At 41.2% G+C, this 22,006-nt stretch overlaps 1 protein-coding gene across 1 annotated transcript in view; it reads left to right on the top strand.

Annotated features, from left to right (window-relative positions):
• The window catches only part of LOC124776936 (neutral alpha-glucosidase AB), a 120,420-nt gene that overhangs the window by 75,552 nt on the left and 22,862 nt on the right, over positions 1-22,006 (top strand). Inside the window, exon 12 of the mRNA XM_047252156.1 lies at positions 13,355-13,604. Coding sequence (XP_047108112.1) covers positions 13,355-13,604 — 250 coding nt within the window. The remainder of the gene's footprint in view (positions 1-13,354; positions 13,605-22,006) is intronic.

Genomic DNA, 22,006 nt, shown 5'->3' with positions numbered 1-22,006 from the left:
CTGCTAGCTTTTTTGAGCTGCTTCCAGATATTTCTTCTTAAATTCTTCATATTTTTCTTCACCCTAACTTTTCCCTCCCCCTACTCGGTCTTTCTGCTGCTGCGGGCATCTTGTTCTTCTAATCTTAAAGTAATACAACTGTGACTCAGATTATGTGGCATACGTTACACATTTCATTTTCTGTTTTTACAATATTGGTTGAAATTGGGAAATTTTTAGTAGTGATATTAGTTAAACGTTCACTCTCAAAAGCAAATTACTGAACAAGATAAAGTTATCTCTGATATCTCTCTTGGTGTAAAAACTTAATTACATGAAAGTCACTCATGTTACATGAAAGTTCATGCTGTTATGTTATATTGTTTACCCCAACCTATGATTCACTTACTTCTGTTTTATACTCTTTGTGCAATGCATTAGGGTATGTAACAGTAACATAAATGATATGCTAATTCTTACCTGCCAATTAGTTGAAATGAAGGTCCAGAATCTCCAATAATTCACACTCTCATCACATGAAAAACATATTGCATTATAAAACTGGCTACAAATTATGGAGGGAAAGCAATAATGAGCCACAAACCATTGTTGCCATACAGTAAAAAGTCCAGCCTTTTCAAAAAATATGTAAAAAGTACCAAATTCTGAACTTTTAAATATCGTAACTGTGTTCTACTTTACATGAAATAGCCCTGTATTGTTTTGTCCTACATCCACCACAAGTATTACACCTCAGTTGGTAGGTTCATGATTCCAGATATAGATCTGTTCCTTTCCCTGTTACTTTAATGGGAATGTGTTTTCATTGAGTTGTTGGTTTGGTGAATTAAGTACACCAGACAAAAAAATTGGTTATACCCCAGAAAAAACATATTACTGCTGTGTTACACTTACAATCTTGATAACGGCCTCAGTTTTGTGGTGAAGAGAGTAAACAATTTTCTTCAGGCATGCCTCATTCACCCGAAGCCTCTCGTATATAGGTGTACAGGATCGAATCATCACTTTCATGGAATGTTGATTGCTACATTTCATCTGCTGGTCCAAATATCCCCAGACATTTTCTATTGGGTTAAGATCAGATGATTCAGTGACCCAGTTCAGGTGTTATACAAGGCTAATCCCAAAAGTAAGGTCTCCAAAGTGGTGGGGCCACAGGGAAGCTGTTTGCGTAGCTGATGAGCACACTGTTTTCTTTGTTGCTGCCTCCACTCTGTTCAGAAACCACCGCACAGCTGCTGGAGCTTTCAGTCTTGGTTTTGGCAGCCTGTTGTAATAGAGCTCTTGTTAACCACTACCATCAGGTACAAAGTTCACGCAATTATTCGCTTTTTGAGTGCGAAAGGCGTTAAACCAATGACACTTATTGACAGTTGATGGCAGTGTATCGAGAGTTGTGTGTTGTTGTTGTCTTGAGTCCAGAGACTGGTTTGCTGCAACTCTCCATGTTACTCTATCCTGTGCTTACTTCAACGTAGGTCTTTCAATCTCAGAGTAACTACTGCAACCTACATCCTTCTGAATCTGCTTAGTGTATTCATCTTTTGGTCTCCCTCTACTATTTTTACCCCCCACACTTCCCTCCAGTACTAAATTGGTTATCCCTTGATGCCTCAGAATGTGTTCTACCAAGCGATCCCTTCTTTTAGCCAGATTGTGCCACAAATTCCTCTTCAGTACCTCCTCATTAGCTACAGAATCTACCCATCTAATCTTCAACATTCTTCTGTAACACAACATTTCGAAAGCTTCTATTCTCGTCTTGTCTAAATTATTTATCATCCATGTTTCACTTATATACATGGTTACACTCCATACAAATACTTTCAGAAAGAACTTCCTGACACTTAAACCTATACTTGATGTTAATAAATTTTTCTTCTTCAGAAATGCTTTCGTTGCCATTGCCAGTCTACATTTTATATCCTCTCTACTTCGGCCATCATCAGTTACTTTGTTCCCCAAATAGCAAAATCCATCCACTGCTTTTAAGTGTCTCATTTCCTAATCTAATTCCCTCAGCATTTCCTGATTTTACTGCATTCCATTATTCTTATTTTGCATTTGTTGATGTTCCCTCAACTGCTCTTCCAAGTCCTCTGCTGTCTCTTACAGGATTACAAAGTCATTGGCAAACCTCAAAGTTTTTATTGCTTGTCCATGGATTTTAATTCCTACTCCAAATTTTTCTTTTGTTTCCTTTACTGCTTGCTCTGCATATAGCTTGAATAACATCGGGGATAGTCTACAACCCTGTCTCACTCCCTTCCCAACCACAGCTTCCCTTTCATGCCCCTTGTCTGTTATAGCTGCCATCTGGTTTGTGCACAAATTGTAAATAGCCTTCTGTTTCCTGTATTTGACCCCTGCCACCTTCAAAATGTGAAAGAGTATTCCAGTCAACATTGTCCTAAGCATTCTCTTAAGTCTACAAATGCTAGAAATGTAGGTTTGCCTTTCCTTAATCTATGTTCTATGAGAAGTTGTAGGGTCAGTATTGCCTTGTGTGTTCCAACATTTCTACAGAATCCAAACTGATCTTCCCCGAGGTCGGCTTCTACTAGTTTTTCCATTCGTCTGTAAAGAATGCGTGTTGTTATTTTGCAGCTATGAATTATTAAACTGATAGTTCGGTAATTTTCACACCTGTCAACACCTGCTTTTCTCAGCAGATGGTAGAGTTTTGTCAGGGCTTTTATCGCATCATACATTTCTTCAATCTCTTCATCATCTGCGGAGCTGGTTGGCATATAAACTTGTACTATTGTGGCAGGCATGGGCTTTGTGTCTATCTTGGCTACAATAATGGATTCATTATGCTGTTCATAGTAGCTTACTTGCACTCCTATTTATTTATTTATTTATTTATTTACAACAGATACCCCTCCATTGTGGTTGCACCTAAGGCACGGCTATCTGTATCACTGAGGCACACAAGCCTCCCCCCCACAAATGGCAAGGTCCATGGTTCATGGGGGGAAGGAGAGTCACATATGGATGTCAAAAACATCCGCAAGGTGTGTAGAGAGCTTGTGAATGGTCGTACTGAGATTCATGTTGACGAAAGTTAGTGGGAGACCGTGAAGACGCAATCACAAAGGTTGGACAAATCGTGTTACAAGAGTGGCATATTGCTTTTGATGAGCTCTGTAATGTTGTTCCTTAAGTTTTTCGAAGCACCATTCACTGGCCATTGACTGAAGTGTTGAAATTTCGAAAGGTGTGCACAAGATGGTTCACAAGAATGCTGACAGAAGACCACAAATGACTAAGCGTTGAAACTTCCCACCAATTTCTTCAACGCTATGCAGATGAAAAGGACAACCTTCTTGATTCAGTAGTCATGAGTGATGAAACTTGGGCTTTCTATTTCGCACCTGAGACCAAAGAACAATCATGTGTGTGATGGAATTCCGATTCGCCCTTCCGTGAAATTTCAAAAGAACAGTCTGCCAGTATAGTCATGGCAGCCATGTTTTGGGATCGAAATGTGATATTGTTGATTGTCTTCATGGTCCCTGGGACAACAATAAATGCCAACAGATACTGTCAAACATTAAAATACTCAGACGGGTGATTCAGAACTGAAGAAGAGGAATGTTGAGGGACGGCATAAGCCTTCTCCATGACAACGCTTGCCCCATCACATCACCTGTCAAACTGTGGATATTCTGTAACAGTTTGTATGGGACATCATCACTTATGCGCACTATAGTTCAGACTTAGGGTCCAGTGACCACCACTTGTTTCCCAAGTTAAAAGAACACTTTGCTGGAAGGCATTTCAGTGACAACAGTGAGGTGAAAGATGGGAGGTCCGATGCTTATTCAATAGCACGGTGGCAGGCTGGTATGACATGGGCATACAAAAGCTGCTACAGTGTTTCCAGAAATTCATCAATTGAAATGACAATTATGTGGAAAAGTGGAAAAATACTCAACCTCGAAAACTATGTACAATTTATTGTGAATAAATGTTTCTTTATATTTAAAAAAAATGGAGACCTTACTTTTGGAATCACCCTTGTAGGTTCCTGAATATTGGTCAAAACAGGAATATATGCATGCACTCCTGTGAACATGGCTGTTGTCGTCTTGGAAGATGAGTGCCCACAGCGTATTCATCATGTAAATGTAGAAGAAAGTGCAAAACCTGCTCACAGAGGATGTTGAAATGAACATCCTGGTTTATTTTCAAAGTAACATGAATGAGAAGGCCAAGTCATGGAACAAGAAATATTCCCTGAACATCTCAAAACCACCTCTTGCTTCAACTACATGCTCCACACATGACGAGTTAAACTGGACTGTTGCAAGACACTGAGTGCACCATCATTTGGTGAGAGGCAAAATCATTACTTGCCAGATCACTACATGCTCAAATCAACTATTGTCCAGTTCCTGTGTTGTGTATCCAACTAAAGATATGCAGCTGATGTACCACTCCGAGTAACGGCAATTTGCTAGGAAACCTGACTCCAGATGTTCATTGCAGGCATTGGATGGACATGTATTCACTGACTGCAACAAATCATCTCAGGTTTGAAACAGATTGACATTGACACTAAGTGACTCTCTCCTCTACTCCCTGTTAGTTGATTCTTTTTACAAACAGTGTTCTTACACTGACAGTGAACTGTTGGCAGTGGAACATTATTCCTGTAGGTACACTGGACAGTCATGTTGATGCTCCAACAGATTGGACAACTGTGTTCATCTTGTGATCATGAGCACTTGCAAACATGATAGCTTCTTTTTGCCATTGTGTCATGTCTTCATACCCACTCATCTTACTGCACTGACTCCATACAACCAAGTGGCACATTCACACCATTTCATTGCTGTAACTTGCAGCAGGTGGAGGCTCATATGGCTGCCTAGTATCAGATAGACACCATCTACCTGTAAAGAGCTCTAAAGTGACCAGTGTGCTTTTTGAATGGAATGAGTAATATTTAGTCTTATTTTGAACTCTTGTTTTCTGAAAATTTGAGATACTTTTTCATATGTTTATGGTTTTATGTCATTGTATACCATCTTTTGTTTTCTTCATCTCTTTCACTGTCATTTGCTCTTGTTGTCTTTTATGTTCATTTGTGAAGAACTGTGCCCTTGTGTTCCTGGTAGGCAGCTATTTACCGAAACTTCCTGGCAGATTTAAAATGTGTGCCAGACCAAGACTCTAGTTCAGGACCTTTCACTGGCAAATATCCTACTGACTGAGCTACCCAAGCATAACTCATGACAAGTCCTCACAGCTTTACTTCTGCCAGTTCCTTGATCAAATCTTACAGAAGCTCACCTGTGAAACTTGCAAGACTAGATTCCTGAAAGAAGGGACATTGCAGAGACATGGTTTAGCTACTGCCTGGGGGATGTTTCCAGAAGCTGTAAGGACAGGTCGTGAGTCATGCTTGGGTAGCTCACTTGGTAGAGCACTTGTCTGTTAAAGGTTCCTGAGTTAGAGTCTCAGTCCAGCACACAGTTTTAATCTGCCAGGAAGTTTGGAGTCAGTGCACACTCCACTACAGAGTGAAAATTTCATTCTAAGGTGTTTATTGATTTTTGTTTCTTAATTTTGTTGCTCAGCTTTGTTACTGTATTTTATTAGTATCGATTGTTGGTTGCTGTTTTTACTATGGTACGGTTCTTTGTTGTATTTGTCTAGTAGTATTGTGTTAGGCTGAGGAGAATGTTTCGAAGTGCTGCTTGTTTAAGTTTGCGTGATTTGATGTTTGGTGTATTAGTTATCAGTTGTTGCACATGTGCTGGTTGTTCTGAGTCTTTATGCTAATATCTAAGAAATCTTGTCTGTTTTGCTCTTTCTCCATTGCAAAATTTCATCTTATCATGGATTAGATTTGTGACTCTGTGTAACTGGTCAATTAAGCTTTCTGGTTCATCTGCGTGGCATATGAAATGTGATTGGAAAGTTTTAAGAATGGATCTGCTACTGCTTACTGGTTTGGCAGGCAGATACACAGAGGATGGGGAATGAGTCATTGCCTTGTCCTTGAACACCCTCCGACCGGAAACTGCGTTTCCTTTATTCAGTTCATTGTGGCAGCTGCTTGAGTGTGGGTCTGTTAGGGCTTGTTGCCAGATTTTGTCTGCGTGAAAATTGATTTAAAAACGGAGCAACGAGTTTGTGTGAAATTTCTGAGACTTACAGATGTGATCCTGAAACCGAAGTGCAGTCGCAGTGGAAGATTTTAGGTTCACCATGACTGAAAAAAGCATGGCAAAGTTGGTCGAAGGTAGAGACAATTTTGGTGATTTTTTTTTTTCAATTCTGCTGGTATTGTGCATCATGAATTTACCCCTGGAGGACAGACAATTAACCAGGAATACTATAAATGTGTCCTTGAGCATCTGCCCAGGAAGGTGTGGAAGAAAAAGCCTGCATTTTGGAAAGACAGGAGTCGGGTGCTACACCATGACAACGCTCCGGCTCATCATGCCTTCTCCATTGTTGAATTTATGACCAAATTCAACATTCCTGTGCTTCCACAACCGCCATATTCCCTTGATTGGCCCCCTGCGGACTTTGGACTGTTTCCTAAACTGCAATTTTCACTGAAAGGGAAGTGATTTGACTCAATTGAAGACATCCAGGCAAATACGGAGAGCATCCTTAACGTACTTCAGGAAAAAAATTTCCAGCAATGTTTCCAAAAGTGGAAACACCAGGGGAGTCGGTGTGTTCAGTCAGAAGGGGGCTATTTTGAAGGAGATGTGTCACAGTAGCATGTAAGTACCACCATTGTACAATTACAAGCCCATTCATAAAACTTTCCATTCACACCTCATAGAATGCCATCTGTGCATATCTAATCCAGTATATCTAATCCAGTTCAAACAGTGAAAGCTCCTCTCCTTTTCTGCTCCTCCCCCCACCCACCCTCCTCCCACTCTCCCTACCCCACAACCTCCTGATGCTGCACTTGTTGGCATTCTAGTCCCTGCACATTCTGCCTCACAGCTTTCGTCTCTCCTATTCCTTGCCCTTCCCCCCCTTCCTCCAGATTGCTGCTTGTATCTCACATTATAGTTGCATTGTGCCAGAGGAGTTGGCAGTCATGTGTGGATGAGGTGTGCTTGTTTGTGTATATGAATGGTGTGTGTTTCTCTTTTGCTGACAAAGGTTGTGGAGAAAACTTATTTAAGTGTCATTTAATTGTACCTCTCTGGAACTTAACATGTCTTCTTTAGGGTTAAGTAGCAATCTATCTTTTCCTAAATTGATAATCCAGTTCATGATGATGTATAAATCTGATGTTACTTCGTCAAATATGACATATTCTCTATGGTTCTTAAATATATTTGCTATGTTCTGGACACTGGTAATCCCATTGATAAGTATTCAATTTGCAAATTGAAATCGTTATTGAATTGGAAACAGTTCTGCTCTGTTATCAACAGTTAACAACTTGTCTTCTTTGTCCCATTAATGTGGACATGTTCTGTGTGTTTTAAGATTTTGTTCTACCAGATTTGTTGTTTCTGTTATTGGTACATTAGAATACACATTCCTTACATAAGATGGGGGGGGGGGGGGGTGGCTGTGCTTTTGTGTGGTGTTTCTTGTAATTCTATGAACTTGTAATTTATAGTGTTATGACATTTTCAACGTGTCTTTCAAGTAAGTTGGTGAGAACATTCTGGTAGCTCATGGTAAGTCTGACTGAGGTCCTCCTTCTATAACTTAAGTTAGTAACAGGGGGAGGATGCGCTGGGTCTTGTTTGTAACCTGTTTGTTTTCTTTGTCTTCTAATGTGTCTTTGTGTATTTTCAACTTTGTCTGGCAGCTGTTCAGTGGATCTGATTTTGGTTTTGTAATTTTGTTTTTTGTGATAAACTCAGGTCTTATTAACGCGGAGCTCTTTGTTCATAAGTACCGCTGTGTTTCCTTTTTCGCTTTTATTCGGTGGTGTTATATTCCTAGTTTCCTTTTGAGTTTTGTGAGTTGTGGACTCTGTACAAAGCTTTACAGTGTTTTGTTTCATTTATGATATTATGTTTTTGACTTCTTTGGGTACAAGCTCTCTTGTTAGACCAATGTTTAGCCTGCTTGTTTTCTTTCTACTTTGTGTATAAGGATTCTTTTTGATTCAGCTATGATGTTTTTATGTATGTTTAATCTATTTGTGTATTTAAGTTGTGCTTCAGACCTTTTTGAAGCGGTTTCATTTCCTTATTATATCACAGTGAAGAAATACAGAAAAAATGCAGAAATAAAATTGCTTGAAAAAGCTGTTACCTTTTACTTGTTCTCCCCCTCCCCTCCCTCCCCCTCCCCTCCTCTCTTCCCATCCTCCTGTCCCCTCCCTTCTTCCTCTCTCCCCTCCCCTCTTCCCCTCTCCCCTCCCCTCTTCTTCTCCCCCCTCCCCTCTCCCCTCCCCTCTTTGCCTCCCCCTCCCCTCCCCTCTTTGCCTCCCCCTCCCCTCCCCTCTTTGCCTCCCCCTCCCCTCCCCTCTTTGCCTCACCCTCCCCTCCCCTCTTCCCCTCCCCTCTTCCCCTCCCCTCTTCCCCTCCCCTCTTCCCCTCCCCTCTTCCCCTCCCCTCTTCCCCTCCCCTCTTCCCCTCCCCTCTTCCCCTCCCCTCTTCCCCTCCCCTCTTCCCCTCCCCTCTTCCCCTCCCCTCTTCCCCTCCCCTCTTCCCCTCCCCTCTTCCCCTCCCCTCTTCCCCTCCCCTCTTCCCCTCCCCTCTTCCCCTCCCCTCCCCTACCTCTCCTCCCCTCCCCTCACTCTCCTCCCCTCCCCTCACTCTCCTCCCCTCCCCTCACTCTCCTCCCCTCCCCTCACTCTCCTCTCTTCTCCTCCCCTCCCTCTCTTCCCCTCCCCTCCCTCTCCTCCATTCCCCTCCCTCTCCTCCATTCCCCTCCCTCTCCTCCCCTCCCCTCCCTCCCCTCCCCTCCCCTCCCTCTCCTCCCCTCCCTCTCCTCCCCTCCCCTCCCCTCCCTCCCCTCCCTCTCCTCCCTCTCCTCCCCTCCCCTCCCCTCCCTCCCCTCCCCTCCCCTCCCTCCCCTCCCCTCCCCTCCCTCCCCTCCCTCTCCTCCCCTCGTCTTTGGACTGAAGGTGGCACAGAACTAACTACCTTATTATCTTGGACCTCCTACTTTCTCTGATGCTTCCTGCTTCATCTTTGTCTCCGATCATCTTTGCAGAAGGTGGGTGCTGCTCAGCTTGGGGTCTCGTTTCTAACCTTCCCCATCCCATCCCATTTTCCTCATTGAGGAATAATCCAACAGTTCGTAAAGCTCTAATAGTTTTTTCTGCTTTTGTGTGGCTGCATTGGTACTATTTAGAATTTCATTTCATGAAGGTAGGTACTGGCCAGCCGTTATGTCTCATTGTGACTTTATAAATCCAATATACGACTATATTCAGATGGTGAGAATTTCATACAACTAAGCTAAGATTGTACCAGTAAAATTAAATTTTGCCACACACAAATCATAGCAAATTGAAAGGGTTACGAACGAGAAAGAAGGGTAGGGGAGGGAGAGCAGCTGATTTGTATTTTTAGAAAAAAAATTATCAAAATAAAGATAATTTGTCAGTTGATCGAGAGTCCCATTAATGTAGTCTCTGAATATTACACTCCTGACTTCAGTAAATTCATAGTGAATGAAAGTAAGTGATGCATCTTGCTCTTCCATGTGATAAGTGGTTGGCCACAGGCTGCTGGAAAGCACCACAAATTTCAGTCCACTAAGTTCTATATGAAAAGTGAAGTAGTTAAGAGACACTGGACTTGTGTTGCGCACGCGCGCGCTCGCGCGCGCTCGCGCGCGTGCGTGCGTGCGCACACACACACACACACACACACACACACACACACACAAAGCAGCCAGTATATGTGCAGACCATTGCAGATATTTTACTGCAGCCCACTTTTTTTGTGGTCATACAAACCAACATTCGTGTGCTCCCAGTCTTGGCTTTAAAAAACCTCACCTGTTGTAGCACCTCTCATTAGCTGCAAAATATATCTTCCCACCAACTACTAGAAAGTAGCTTACATTACTTGTGTATCTTAAGCAGATTATCAGAAAATATCCAGGTCTTTAAGGAAACTTAAGTGCGGTATGTATGTGTCCCACTGAATTCTTGTATTTGCAGTCAAACCAAATAAAACTGCTATTCCACTAAAGAAATATGTTAAGTGAGCTCCTAAGTTCCTATACCATAATTGACTTTATAAATAGAATACAGTACAATATTTGTATTTTTGCTGCTTGCACATAAAATCACATTTAAAGAGATTTACTGGCTCATTAACAGTGACGTTTAACTACATTTCTGGAAAAAAATTAATGCACACTTTCAAAGGTTTCCAGTTCACTAAAGATTTATTGTTGCAACAACACATATGGATTACAGATCAATAGCACAAGTGGTACTTGAGTATTAGGTATCAACCCATGCTGAAACACCCATATTAGAACATGGTATAGCCTTCATGGGTTGCAACACACATGCAACACACATGCTAACTCTGACATTCAGCCAATTTTACAAATGTGGAATACTGTCCTGGGATAATTATGCCATGCCTGCTTGACCTGTTCGCGTAGTTCTGTAATAGTTGTTGGTTGATGAGTTGCACGAGTCACTTCTTGTCCCATCATATCCCACACATGCCCGGCTGGAAACAAGTCCGGAGATCGTGCTCGCTAGGGAACTTTCTGCACATCTTGCAGAGTGCATTTTCACAGGCAGTGTGTGAGTGAGCATTATCCCATTGGAACAACATAGCACCTTCCTCTTGCGAAAACAGCAAAAGAACATGGCTGATAACATTCTGCATATACTGAGCGCTGGCTAATGTCCTCTCCAGAAACACGAAAGGTGAATGTGAGCTGTCGCTTATTGCACCCCAGATAATAAGGGCTCGGATGGGGCCGGTGATTCTTGGACAAATGCACTCTATGAGGCAGTGCCCAAGAGGTCTAGGTCGTACATGCAAATGACCGTCTCTTGTATACAGGCAGAATTTGCTATCATTGCTGAAGACCATGACATGCCATTCCATCTTAAGTGATCCTTATCTCTGCTTTGGTAGCTGTATGATCTGCCACTGCTGCCCTTACAATATGACAATCCTGGCGGGTGTCTGTGCTGCGTGGACATCCAGAACTTCTGCAGGTGTGATTATGATCGTGTAACCAGTGATACAGCAACATTGCATAACTTACGCACCACATCTAACTTGTATGGTAATTCTTAGAAAGGACCACACTGCCACACGAAAGGAAACAATTTGACCCCTTTCAAACTCACTCAAATGGCTCTTGGAAGCATGTGTGCAGCATCTCCATGGCGTGGTTACCTGCTTGCTTCATATGTTTTCACCACGCTGAGCCTTCTGGCTGCAAGCATTCCCAATTAAAGGGTAGACACTGATCGTGTGCTGTTGGCTGTATGACTATACTCTCTGATGGCACATGATGTTGAAACCACTATCAGTACATGTGGCATCATTGGATCAAAATCGACATAAGTCTTTCCAGGTGTACTTTTTTTTTCTCCCAGTAGTGTATTATAAGGAAGTGAATAATTTTAATGCATTGTACATGATATATTGCACTAAAAACTAAAGAATGAGGATGTAGCAATAAGGATTTTGTATGATTAATTTGCATTTCATCTAAAATAGTGAGACATGAAATATTTGACCATAAATTTCTATAATATATTCCAGCTTATATCTATATTTTAATTACACTAGCCTTTTCTGAAAAGGAATTATCCAATTACTCAACAGGAACAATCAGTGTACATTTGTATTTCGAGCGTATACTGATCCTCCTCACAGTTGAATTAGTAGATAATTCTTATATAAATTACTGCTTTGTCAGAAACAATGTAATCCTATTATTAAAGAAATAGCTTATGTGTGAGTGAGTGTATTGTTAAATGAAAAGTAAAATGGTCTTGTTATGTCTTAACTACACCAAGCATGTCAAAAGAAGAAGAAATATACAGGATGACTCAAAAGAACAGGAAATTTTGTAATGAAGGTTAATGGATGAGAAGAATTACTTTACTCATATTTATTTATATCAATATATAATACAAAGTATGCCATTATTTAATGTCACAAGCGTTTTTATTTTATTTCCTGAATATCACATCCAATTGATGAGCTCCCCATCAGTGCTCACGTCACTGCAGCCTGATAGGAGTGTTATGCATGACTCAACTTGACATTGTAGTAGGAATCCCGGAAATTTCTTCTCGTATTCTTGATTTTAAGTTCTTTGGTCATAGGAGGTCAAGTGCGATAAACTGCACTCTTACAGTGGCCCTTGTCAGGTCAGACGATCTTCGGGACCGTGCAATGTTGCTGTGCCTTGATATCACACAGTTACCAAACAACCATCCCATGGCTTCCATCAGTATCTGTGCCGTTGCTCCTTCATGTTGAAACCAACTGTTGGCAGGAAAATGAGGCAATTCATGCGCAAGAAAACTTTCCGTAATGACAATATAATGAACAGACATTACAGTGGTTGCACAACTGACACTCGTGTAGCTGATGTGGATTCTGTCTACTGAGAAAGCCATTGAGGCAAAAGCAGCTTCATCTGACATCAACAGGTTGTTGATGAAACTGTTCTCGTTTCGCACTTTTGCTAACACGCTTTCAGCATATCGTCTCTGCATTAGCAGATCACTAGAGGTTGCTGAATGATCTTCAACTTATACAAATGGAACTTTGGATCCACTTTCATTATTTGTTGAACACTCCAGTGATGCAACTGTAGAGAAATTGCATGACTTTGAACAGAGTGCTGTGGGCTTCTTATGAAAGCAGTTCGGACAGCCTTGATATTGTCTCTTGTATGAGCAGTATGGGGTCTCCCTGCAGATTGCTACGTCAGTGCAGAACCTGTTGCTTCAAAATTGGTGACCCCTGTGTTGATTGCGTGTGCTGAGGGGACAACACTATACCATCAGATGTTGAAATGAAATGATGGTGAAATTGTCGATGTGCAGCCCTTACACTTCCATTCTTGAAATAACCTTTTACCACAAAAGCATGCTGTACACCATTCCATTGCTCCTTGTTTACTGTTAACTGAATTGCAAGACAATGCAAGCAGCAGTCTATGTATCATTCAGTGCCATCTGCCTCGCAGTGTTGCCACAACACATTCCAAAATTTCCCGTTCTTTTGACACCCTGTATTTCAAAGATTGTTTGCAGAATTAACTAGAATGCAAAGCTGTTAATGTGCCATGTATTTTTAATGTAATAATTTGTAATTAGAAGTTTGTATAAACATGCTTAAGGTCTTTGTGTTTTTGCTGTATTATTAGCTAAGTACCTGTTTTATTGATGTTGCAGGCTGGTGCATTTCAACCATTTTTCCGCTCCCACTCTCATATTGATACAAAGCGTCGAGAGCCATGGTTGTTTGATGATGCAACACTGCACCACATTAGGGAAGCTTTGAACAAGCGCTATGCATTGCTTCCATACATTTACACCTTGTTTTTTGAACATGAAATTTCAGGGTTACCAGTCATGTGGCCATTGTGGCTGGAATTTCCATCTGAAACAGCTGTCTTTGCTGTAGACGATGAATATCTTCTAGGTGAGATTCAGTTCAATTTTCTATTTGATTAATAGAATTTTGAAAATATACTCCAGCTTGTGTTGTTCTAACCATACTTGAAAATGGTTTCATAAAACTGTCATAACTGCCAAATATTTTACCATAAAACATTAAACTCTCTAAGGCAGATGTGGAAAACCAAGGAGTTTGTGACCCATATTGTTGTTGCAAATGTGTTGGAAGATAAATTTCATTTTCCTGGAGTGGATGAAAACACACATGAAAATGTAAATCAGAGTAACTGGACAGTTATTTGAACTTCCTATGTTCAGAAATGAGAGTCCAGTGTTATGCAGAGCAGCACTTTGCTCAGTTGTTTATTTACTGCAAAAATTAGTTACTATTAGTAATGTTTGGAAGACAGATATGACATGTTGTGTCGATGTCTTCATTTTGCTGTGGAGACAGAAAAATTTCTGTAATACTGCACGTCTATCCTTTCCTATCACCAGTTATTTATCCATTGACTCGTACTAGCCTTTCATTTGGTCAGACTAAATGACGCTTGAATAGTACCTGCAAAAAAGGTAAATTGAGGATAAACTTACTTTAGATGACTAAGAATTTTTTGTGGGCCTGTGTTTACAAATGCAGATCAATCTTGGAATAAAGTAGATACATGCAGAAGAGGGTTGAAAGATAGGGATTAAGATAGCCAGTGAAATGAAGAATACAAAACTACATTAATACTGAAATAAAGCATAAAATTCAGTAATTGAAAACACTATGTGCACCATATGGCCTGTGTAGTTCCTGTTCTTCACTCTATTCTCGTGTTCCTACTTTCTTTGTGTTGTGTCATGCCTGTTAGTCAAATACAGGGTGCTAGGAAAACTGCCTTCTCGGATCGCTAGACAACAATTCAAGCATATTGTATTAATGAAGTTTATTACAGGAAATAAATGACAGTATTTAACTTTGAGCATTTACAATGATGGGTTGCAAGTAAATGACAACAGACAAATAAGAAGTCTCATCAGTATAGACAATGCCTAATATAAGTGAAATTGTACAGTTCCTGAGTCACTGCTGTAGCACTTGTAAATGGCTAGTCTTCAACTGGACTGTGGCCAGGCGGAGCAGCGCTTATGTTCTCTTCACCTAGAGGCTGCTGCTATTTCGGTGTTGTCTTAAAGAGGGGTCGGTCAGCGTACGATTGGCTGATGTTGTCTCGCGGCCCTCTCCGCTCTAATAACATTCTTGACTGACGTGCCAGTGCTCGACGTTACGCCAGAACATCCTCCCCCAAAGTGACGGACCATCGTAGTATAGGGAGCTTGCAGGGTAGGGGCAGGCAGGAGTATGGACGTTGTGCTAGACCAGAAGCTGTGGATGCAAGAGACGTCAGGCTTCTGGTCGTACCCTGCCATCCAGCCTTCGCTCTAGCGGAAATGTCCCCCGCAAAATGACCAGAACAGTACGCATCCACCTCCTGAGGCCCATAACCTGACGTAGAAGGCATTGGGTGCTGCGGTGTGGGCAGGTCCAGCTCCATTGGTAGGACGAATGCAGGCGGAGGCAGTGAAGGCTCTGTCTCCATGGAGTTGTTCCGCGATGTTGTGACGACACCCTCTGGCAGTTGCTGTGGCTCCGCTGTCCTCGGGATCTGTGAATGTGGGTGAAGTGACACAGAAGGATCACTGTGCACATGGCAGTGATGAATTTGTTAGTGATGTCGGTGCTGCATCCTGTCTGGGCCTGAAATGAGACACATGCATGTGTGAAGTCGATGGAGGATCTCGCCTCGGTCCACCATCTGCTGTTGCTTAAAAGTGTGAAAAACACAATATCATGCGACGCGAAAAGATACTTTCAGCCTTCCTTTTGCACTGGATGCTGAGGAGGGTGGAGCATATGGAGCAGTGTCTGGTGGCGGCGGCCGTGAATTAATTCAGCCAGCGATGGTCCATCTCGTGGATGCAAACGATAGGAGGCAAGAAACACTTGCGGTGCTTGATCCCTGTTGTGTGCAGTGCAAAGTTTGGCCATCTGCTGCGTGAAGGTTCTAAAAAAATGTTATGCTTTGCCTTTTGATTGTGGATGGACCAGTGCAGTAGTTAGATGCTGTATGCCATTGCATTCACAGAATGTTTCAAATTCATTTAACGTAAACTTGTCCGACACTTTGATTTCTGGCAAATCTTCGAGGCAAAAATAGTGTACAGCACCTGAATTGTGCTTTGTGACATTGTTGAGTTTATTGGCACAGCAAAAGGAAACTTACTATAAGAGTCTACCACAATTAACCAACGAATGTTCCAAAAGGGTCCTGCAAAGTCTACGTGCACACATTGCCATGGTGATTGCAACATAAGCCAAGCAGAGAACTTTTGTGGCGGAGCGGACTGATTTTCCGCACATGCATGACACTGTGATGTCATCTGTTCTATTTGGGTGTCCATACCCTGCCAAGTGTTGATGCGCTAACTGTTTCGTATGAACAATCCCCCCAGTGTCCTTAGTGAAGTAACTGCGACGCTTCTTTTTGCAAAGCCTTAGGGATCAACACGTGACTTTCCACTGTCATTTTGAACAAGAATCACACCTTGCTGTATAGCAAGGCTATACTGATGTGCAAAGTATCAGTGCACAACTGAGTTCTGTACGCTATGCAGTGAGTGAGGCCAAGATGTGCAAATGTATTTTAGCAAAATGTTCAAATTTGAAACAGATTCTGTGGCCTGTGTAATTTTCCAATAGTTCAGAGGAAAAGATTGTAGCAATTCAGAATCCTGATCATCAATGTGACAACAGGATACAGCAGAAGCGTCAAAGTCTGTATCAGAGCCAATCGGAAGACATGAAAGTGCGTCCGCATTACCATATTGAGCCTTCGGATGTTACACAATCTTGTACTGATATTGAAACAGCAATGAAGCCTCTTTCTCAATTTGTGAATGGTTACACTGAGCTTTGGACAACACTTTTGATGCGAAAGCAATAGGCCTGTCTTTATAACCAGTGCTGCGTGAAAGCATTGCCCCGATTCCGTAAGAGGAAGCGCAGGATGTATATGCTCCGGGACAACTGGGAAATCTGGGAAAAACCTGGGAATTTTTTCATCCGGGAGAAAACTGGGAAAAACCCGGGAATTTTTAAGTGTTCCAGAATTTTTTATTCTCCTAGTTTTCAGTTAAATTTATTTTTAGTTTTTGCCAGTAAGAACTGATACTCTAACATAGAATTTTGATTTAGCTCATTACTGCAATATAATACTGCAGCAATAAAACATAAATGAGGAAAAAATAGATAAAACTTAAGTTGCAAAGGAAATGTGCTATTTACAGCAGCAAAACACAGTGCACACACAAGCGTCTGCCAACAGCTTTAGCACGAAAACTATGCAATATGTCATAACAACAAACTGCTTCCGATGGGCGTTACATCACAACATGTTACATTAGGTTCGTTTGAGCAGTTGCCAGCGGGCTTCTGTGCATGCGCAGTTGAGTTACGTATGAGCAGTACCTTCTCCCGCTTCTGGCTGCTTCAAATGCAGCTGTTAGCTGTATCAAGGTAACTAGACATGAGCTGTATCAGCAATAGCAACAAGCAGCCAAATGCTACCCGGAAACATTTTTCTGGCGCACCCAAGCTGCCAGATTTGCACATACGCAGAGCAGTCTTGAGTTGTAGTGGGATGAGGGGTAGTCTCCATGTGAACGATGTTTACGTTTAAGTGATTTTGCTGTTTCCTCTTGGTTTACAGCTCTCAAGAACAAAACGGATTTCTATGGCCGGGAGCTATAAAGGGAATTAAAATATTCACATAATTATGGGAGGCTAAAATATGTTATTAGTTTTCTGATTTAATTTTATTTCTAGGATTTTGGCAATTGGCTATTAATTATCTTGCCGAACAACTGAGTTATTCTTGTCGATTTACTATAAAAGTTGGACTTAATTAATCTTTTCCACAGAGGCAGTCAATATATTTGAAATACTATTGGCTAGTGTCAGCTATGTGCGAAATATATTTGAAATACTATTGGCTAGTGTCAGCTATGTGCGAAATTTCAAGTGCATGTTGTTATCTTTGGGGACGTATGGCATTGTGCCATAATAAAGAACTAAACATGAGATAATACAGTACTGGTACTCTAAGAAAATTTGCATTCCGAAAACCTACTTCTTTGTGAATCTGGACATACAAATGTTCTCTTCAAGTAAAATTATTAGTTTTAGTTTGATTTACGAAATTCTGAGCCGGCCGCGGTGGCCGTGTGGTTCTAGGCGCTCCAGTCCGGAGCCGCGCTGCTGCTACGGTCGCAGGTTTGAATCCTGCCTTGGGCATGGATGTGTGTGATGTCCTTAGGTTAGTTAGGTTTAAGTAGTTCTTAGTTCTAGGGGACTGATGACCACAGCAGTTGAGTCCCATAGTGCTCAGAGCCATTTGAACCATTTTTGAACGAAATTCCGATGCTCGAAGTATCTGTTGATGTCCTGTTGCATTTATCACATAATGCCATATACGTACACACATACAGGCTACCAACATCATCGTAGCTGTGCATGCACAGTAACACTATTTTCTGGTGCTTTCTGACAACTGCTGAAACGAATTCTGACAGGTCACGGGAAAATATTGCAATTGGTTGTTTGAAAATGCGTTACTTTCAAACCACATTTTACTGTACACAATATGAGTTATGTCAATTGTGTGAATGTGCTTTGAATTTTTTAAACCACAGAGCGTTTGAAGAATTTCGAACCCAGAAAACCAGACATTTGCATCATTACTTTAAATTTTGCTGACACATTTGTGTGATGTATCGAAGTGTAACACACGCAAAAAGACAAATGTTACATATGAAAGCTTAGCTTTTCTTGTAGCTACACTGTGTACATTAATTTAAACCATTAACTTTACCTATTTGAGTGTTTGCGCTACTTAACAGTGATGTTGCTATAGGCTGACTACATCACATGTCCTATGCTCTGAATCATTACGTTTACATGCGACACGTTTTTTGAAAGACGAAAACAGAATTTCGGAAACTGTTCTTCACTATCGTGTTTACACTTTAAGGTGTGAAGTGGATTCGTCAGCGCGGTTAAGTACAGCACCTGGAAAACAGCTGTTACAGTTTCTGATTTCGTCAGCACAATCGCTATTTCACTTCAAGTAGACTAGTTGTAGATAGTTAGTCTAACATTCCTACTTATCATTCACTTTACAAAAAGCTACTCCGTCCACATTACCCAAAATTTTTTAAAAATAAGATGAAACCTGATAGCCCAAGCACATTTTGAAAGAGGTTGTGTTTACATGGGAGCAAAAATTGATTGCAGGTTTGGAAAACCAGCAACCAGAAGCGGATTTCCAGAACGGATTTTGAAATGTTTACAGGACCACCCAGGAGCGGTACTGGGAGACCGGTTTACAAAATCCAGTTTTGAGAGCCCCATGTAAACGCGATGAATATCTGCTATCAACGGCTAGTGAGATCACGTGACATGAGCTATGATTGGCTTACAAAAACACTTTGTGATCACAATTTCAATGCTTTAGAAACAAACGTTCTGTCGTTTGGTGGAATTTGACTATATATTTTCGTAATACAAAAATATGCAGTGTACATGTTGCTGCACATCAAAGATCTTTCCAAAACACATTTTTTCTTCTGGGGTTCATTTCTTAAAGTAGCAGGAGGTTCTATGCCGGTGTGTAAAACCTTAACCATTCAAAGGATTGCTAAGTTTTATGATCCCAAGGGAAAGTATATTGTCACTTAACATGGAAAAAGCATATTTTCACCCAGGAGAAAGTGTATTTTGTAACCTGGAAATCTGGGAAACACCCTGGAATTTTTTTCCTTGTCCGCATATATACCCTGAAGCGTCAACGTGCAACACAACTGGTTTTTGAGGATCAAAATGATCTAAGCAGCAATCACTGAGCAATGCATCTTTTTAGTTTGTGAAAAGCTTCTTGACACACATCTGTCCAGACAAAGGGAACATGTGCAGCATTTGGTATGAACCGAATATAATAGTTCATTTCCCCTAAAAATAACTGCAATTCTGTGACATTGCAAGGAACTGGCAAATCACCTATGGCGAACAAATGCAAATGAAGATGATGTACACATTGACTGTTGATGACATGACATAGATACTGCAACTCAGGTTTAAGAAAGAAATCACACTTGTCCAGTCTGCACTTTAGTCCTGCATCAGGTAATACACGAAACAAAGCATGCAAATTTGCAATATGTTCTTCAGGTTTATGACCTGCTTTGACAATATCATCCAAATAGTTTGAACAGTTTGGTGCTTGAGCAGTCAGCTGTTCCAAAGTTCATTGGAAAATTGCGGGTGCAGAAGCACTGCCAAAAGGCAAACATTTAAACAAGCCCAAACGAGTATTTACAACACACACTTTTTGAGATTCTTCATGTTGTGGGATTTGAGGATATGCATCACAGAAATCGATTTTTCAAAAGTAACAACCAGCACCTAATCTGTCCACGAGATCCTCTGGCTGTAGCAATGAGTAAGTATCAGTCACAGTTGTTTTTTTTTTTTTTTTTTTTTTTTTTTTTTTTTTTTTTTTTTTTTTTTAGACTTAAAGTCAATAAAGAGGCAAATGTGACCTGAAAACCAGTGGACTTGCCCATTGACTAGATTGTATGGGCCCAATAGCTCCGCTATCTTGCAATTCTTGAAGTTTAGCAGTGACTTTGTCCTGTAATGTAATGAGAGAACAGTTCTGGCCCATCAAAATTTCGGCTGAGCATTGTGTTTGATAGTGATATGTGCAACAAAATTGTTAGCCTTGCCTAAATCTTCAGATAAAAGTTCTGGGAATACTTTCAGGAAGCTAGCAACACTGTCTTTTGCATTGAATGCAGACTCTGACAATACATTGTCCTGAATGTTAAAGCCAAACAAATCAAATGAATCAAGGTCAAATGTGTTCTCACAAGCAAGTGATTGTAGCACAGTGAAAGTTACTGTACACATATGCGCGTGATATGTGGCAGGCAATTTGCCAAGTATGGGAATGTCTTGTCCATTATAAGCTGTCAGGTGCATGCTAGTTTTAGACAGATGTGAGGAACCTAACAGTTCATATGTGTTAAGATTCAGCAGTGTAACAGAGGCACTCGTGTCCAACAGAAATTTCACACATTTTCCACAAAGAAGCAAATGAGCAAAAATTTTGTTGGACTGGCATAGCACTGAAGAAAATGTTCGCTTGCTGGTTTTGCTAATGCCCGCAGCAGGCTTTGAATACATTGAATTAATTACAAGGGCCTTGTGACGAAATTTTTGTGAGTGGGCAGATTTCTTAAGTTTGTTCCGATGCAAACGTACGGATGGTACATGTCCTTTCATGACACAAGCATAACATCATGCATGTTGGGATGGGCAGTCTTGGCATTTGTGTCGTGAATAGCACCAAGGGCATAACTTAATTCCAATCGCCTGTCTAAAGAGCTGTTTGCTCAGCGTGGCGTGCACGAGCTGCCGCTGCCTAATGCTCAAACTTATCGGCCTACACAGCACCAGATTCATACTGTTCTAGTATTTGCACTACGTGCTGAAATGATAGGTTGGACTGTTTCAAAATCTGTTCGCTGAATCTGACATCAGTTACATTGTACACAATCTCATCATGCAACATCACATCTGAATACAAAGCACCACAAGCACATTTGCATTTGCATGTCCTCGTCATACCCTGAAAATCTATTACACACGATAAGTTTATTCTGACCGTTTCTTGCAATTAAAGAATTGACACATAGTTGCTACCACATTCACTTGTTGGTCATAATAGTTAGCGAATGTACAACCTGATCATACGGAAGTTTACTCAGGTTTGTGTTAGGATGATTCTGAACACTGCTTTTCCTACCATGGACAAGAAATAGAAAAGTTTCACTGTACCTGGTACATTGTGAGCAATTACATGGGCTTCAAACAGTTGCAACCACTAGAGCAATTCTTCTTCTAGTTCATGGAACTGGTGAGAAGGCAGTATAGCACTTGGAGCTGCTGTAGGTGGCTGCTGTACTACTGCATTCATTTGATTCGCCAGGAGCTGTTGTACTGTACTGAGTAGAGATGCAATCTCTTGCGTCTGAAGCTGAAACATCTGTATGAGGTGTGTTGCATCTGTCGCTTGAAGCTGAGGCACCTGTGTGTGGGGGGGGGGGATTGAGGTTGGTGAAGTGGGTTGCTAATATTTGAAAATACAAAGGCAATAAACATACAAGGCAAGCAGAAAAAATGAGTACAAAAGTAAAGAAATTTTCTGCACTGCCCACCTGAAAACACTGATTAGCAAAAATACTACAAGAGATGGTTAAAGCAAGTAAACACACCCCTGCAAAGAGAAGCAAATGAAGAATTAATGCGCCAGCAAAACTCAA

This window comes from Schistocerca piceifrons, chromosome 2 (genome assembly GCF_021461385.2).
Source record: "Schistocerca piceifrons isolate TAMUIC-IGC-003096 chromosome 2, iqSchPice1.1, whole genome shotgun sequence".
NCBI classification, from domain to species: domain Eukaryota; kingdom Metazoa; phylum Arthropoda; class Insecta; order Orthoptera; family Acrididae; genus Schistocerca; species Schistocerca piceifrons.
This window is presented reverse-complemented; position numbering and strand designations above follow the sequence as displayed.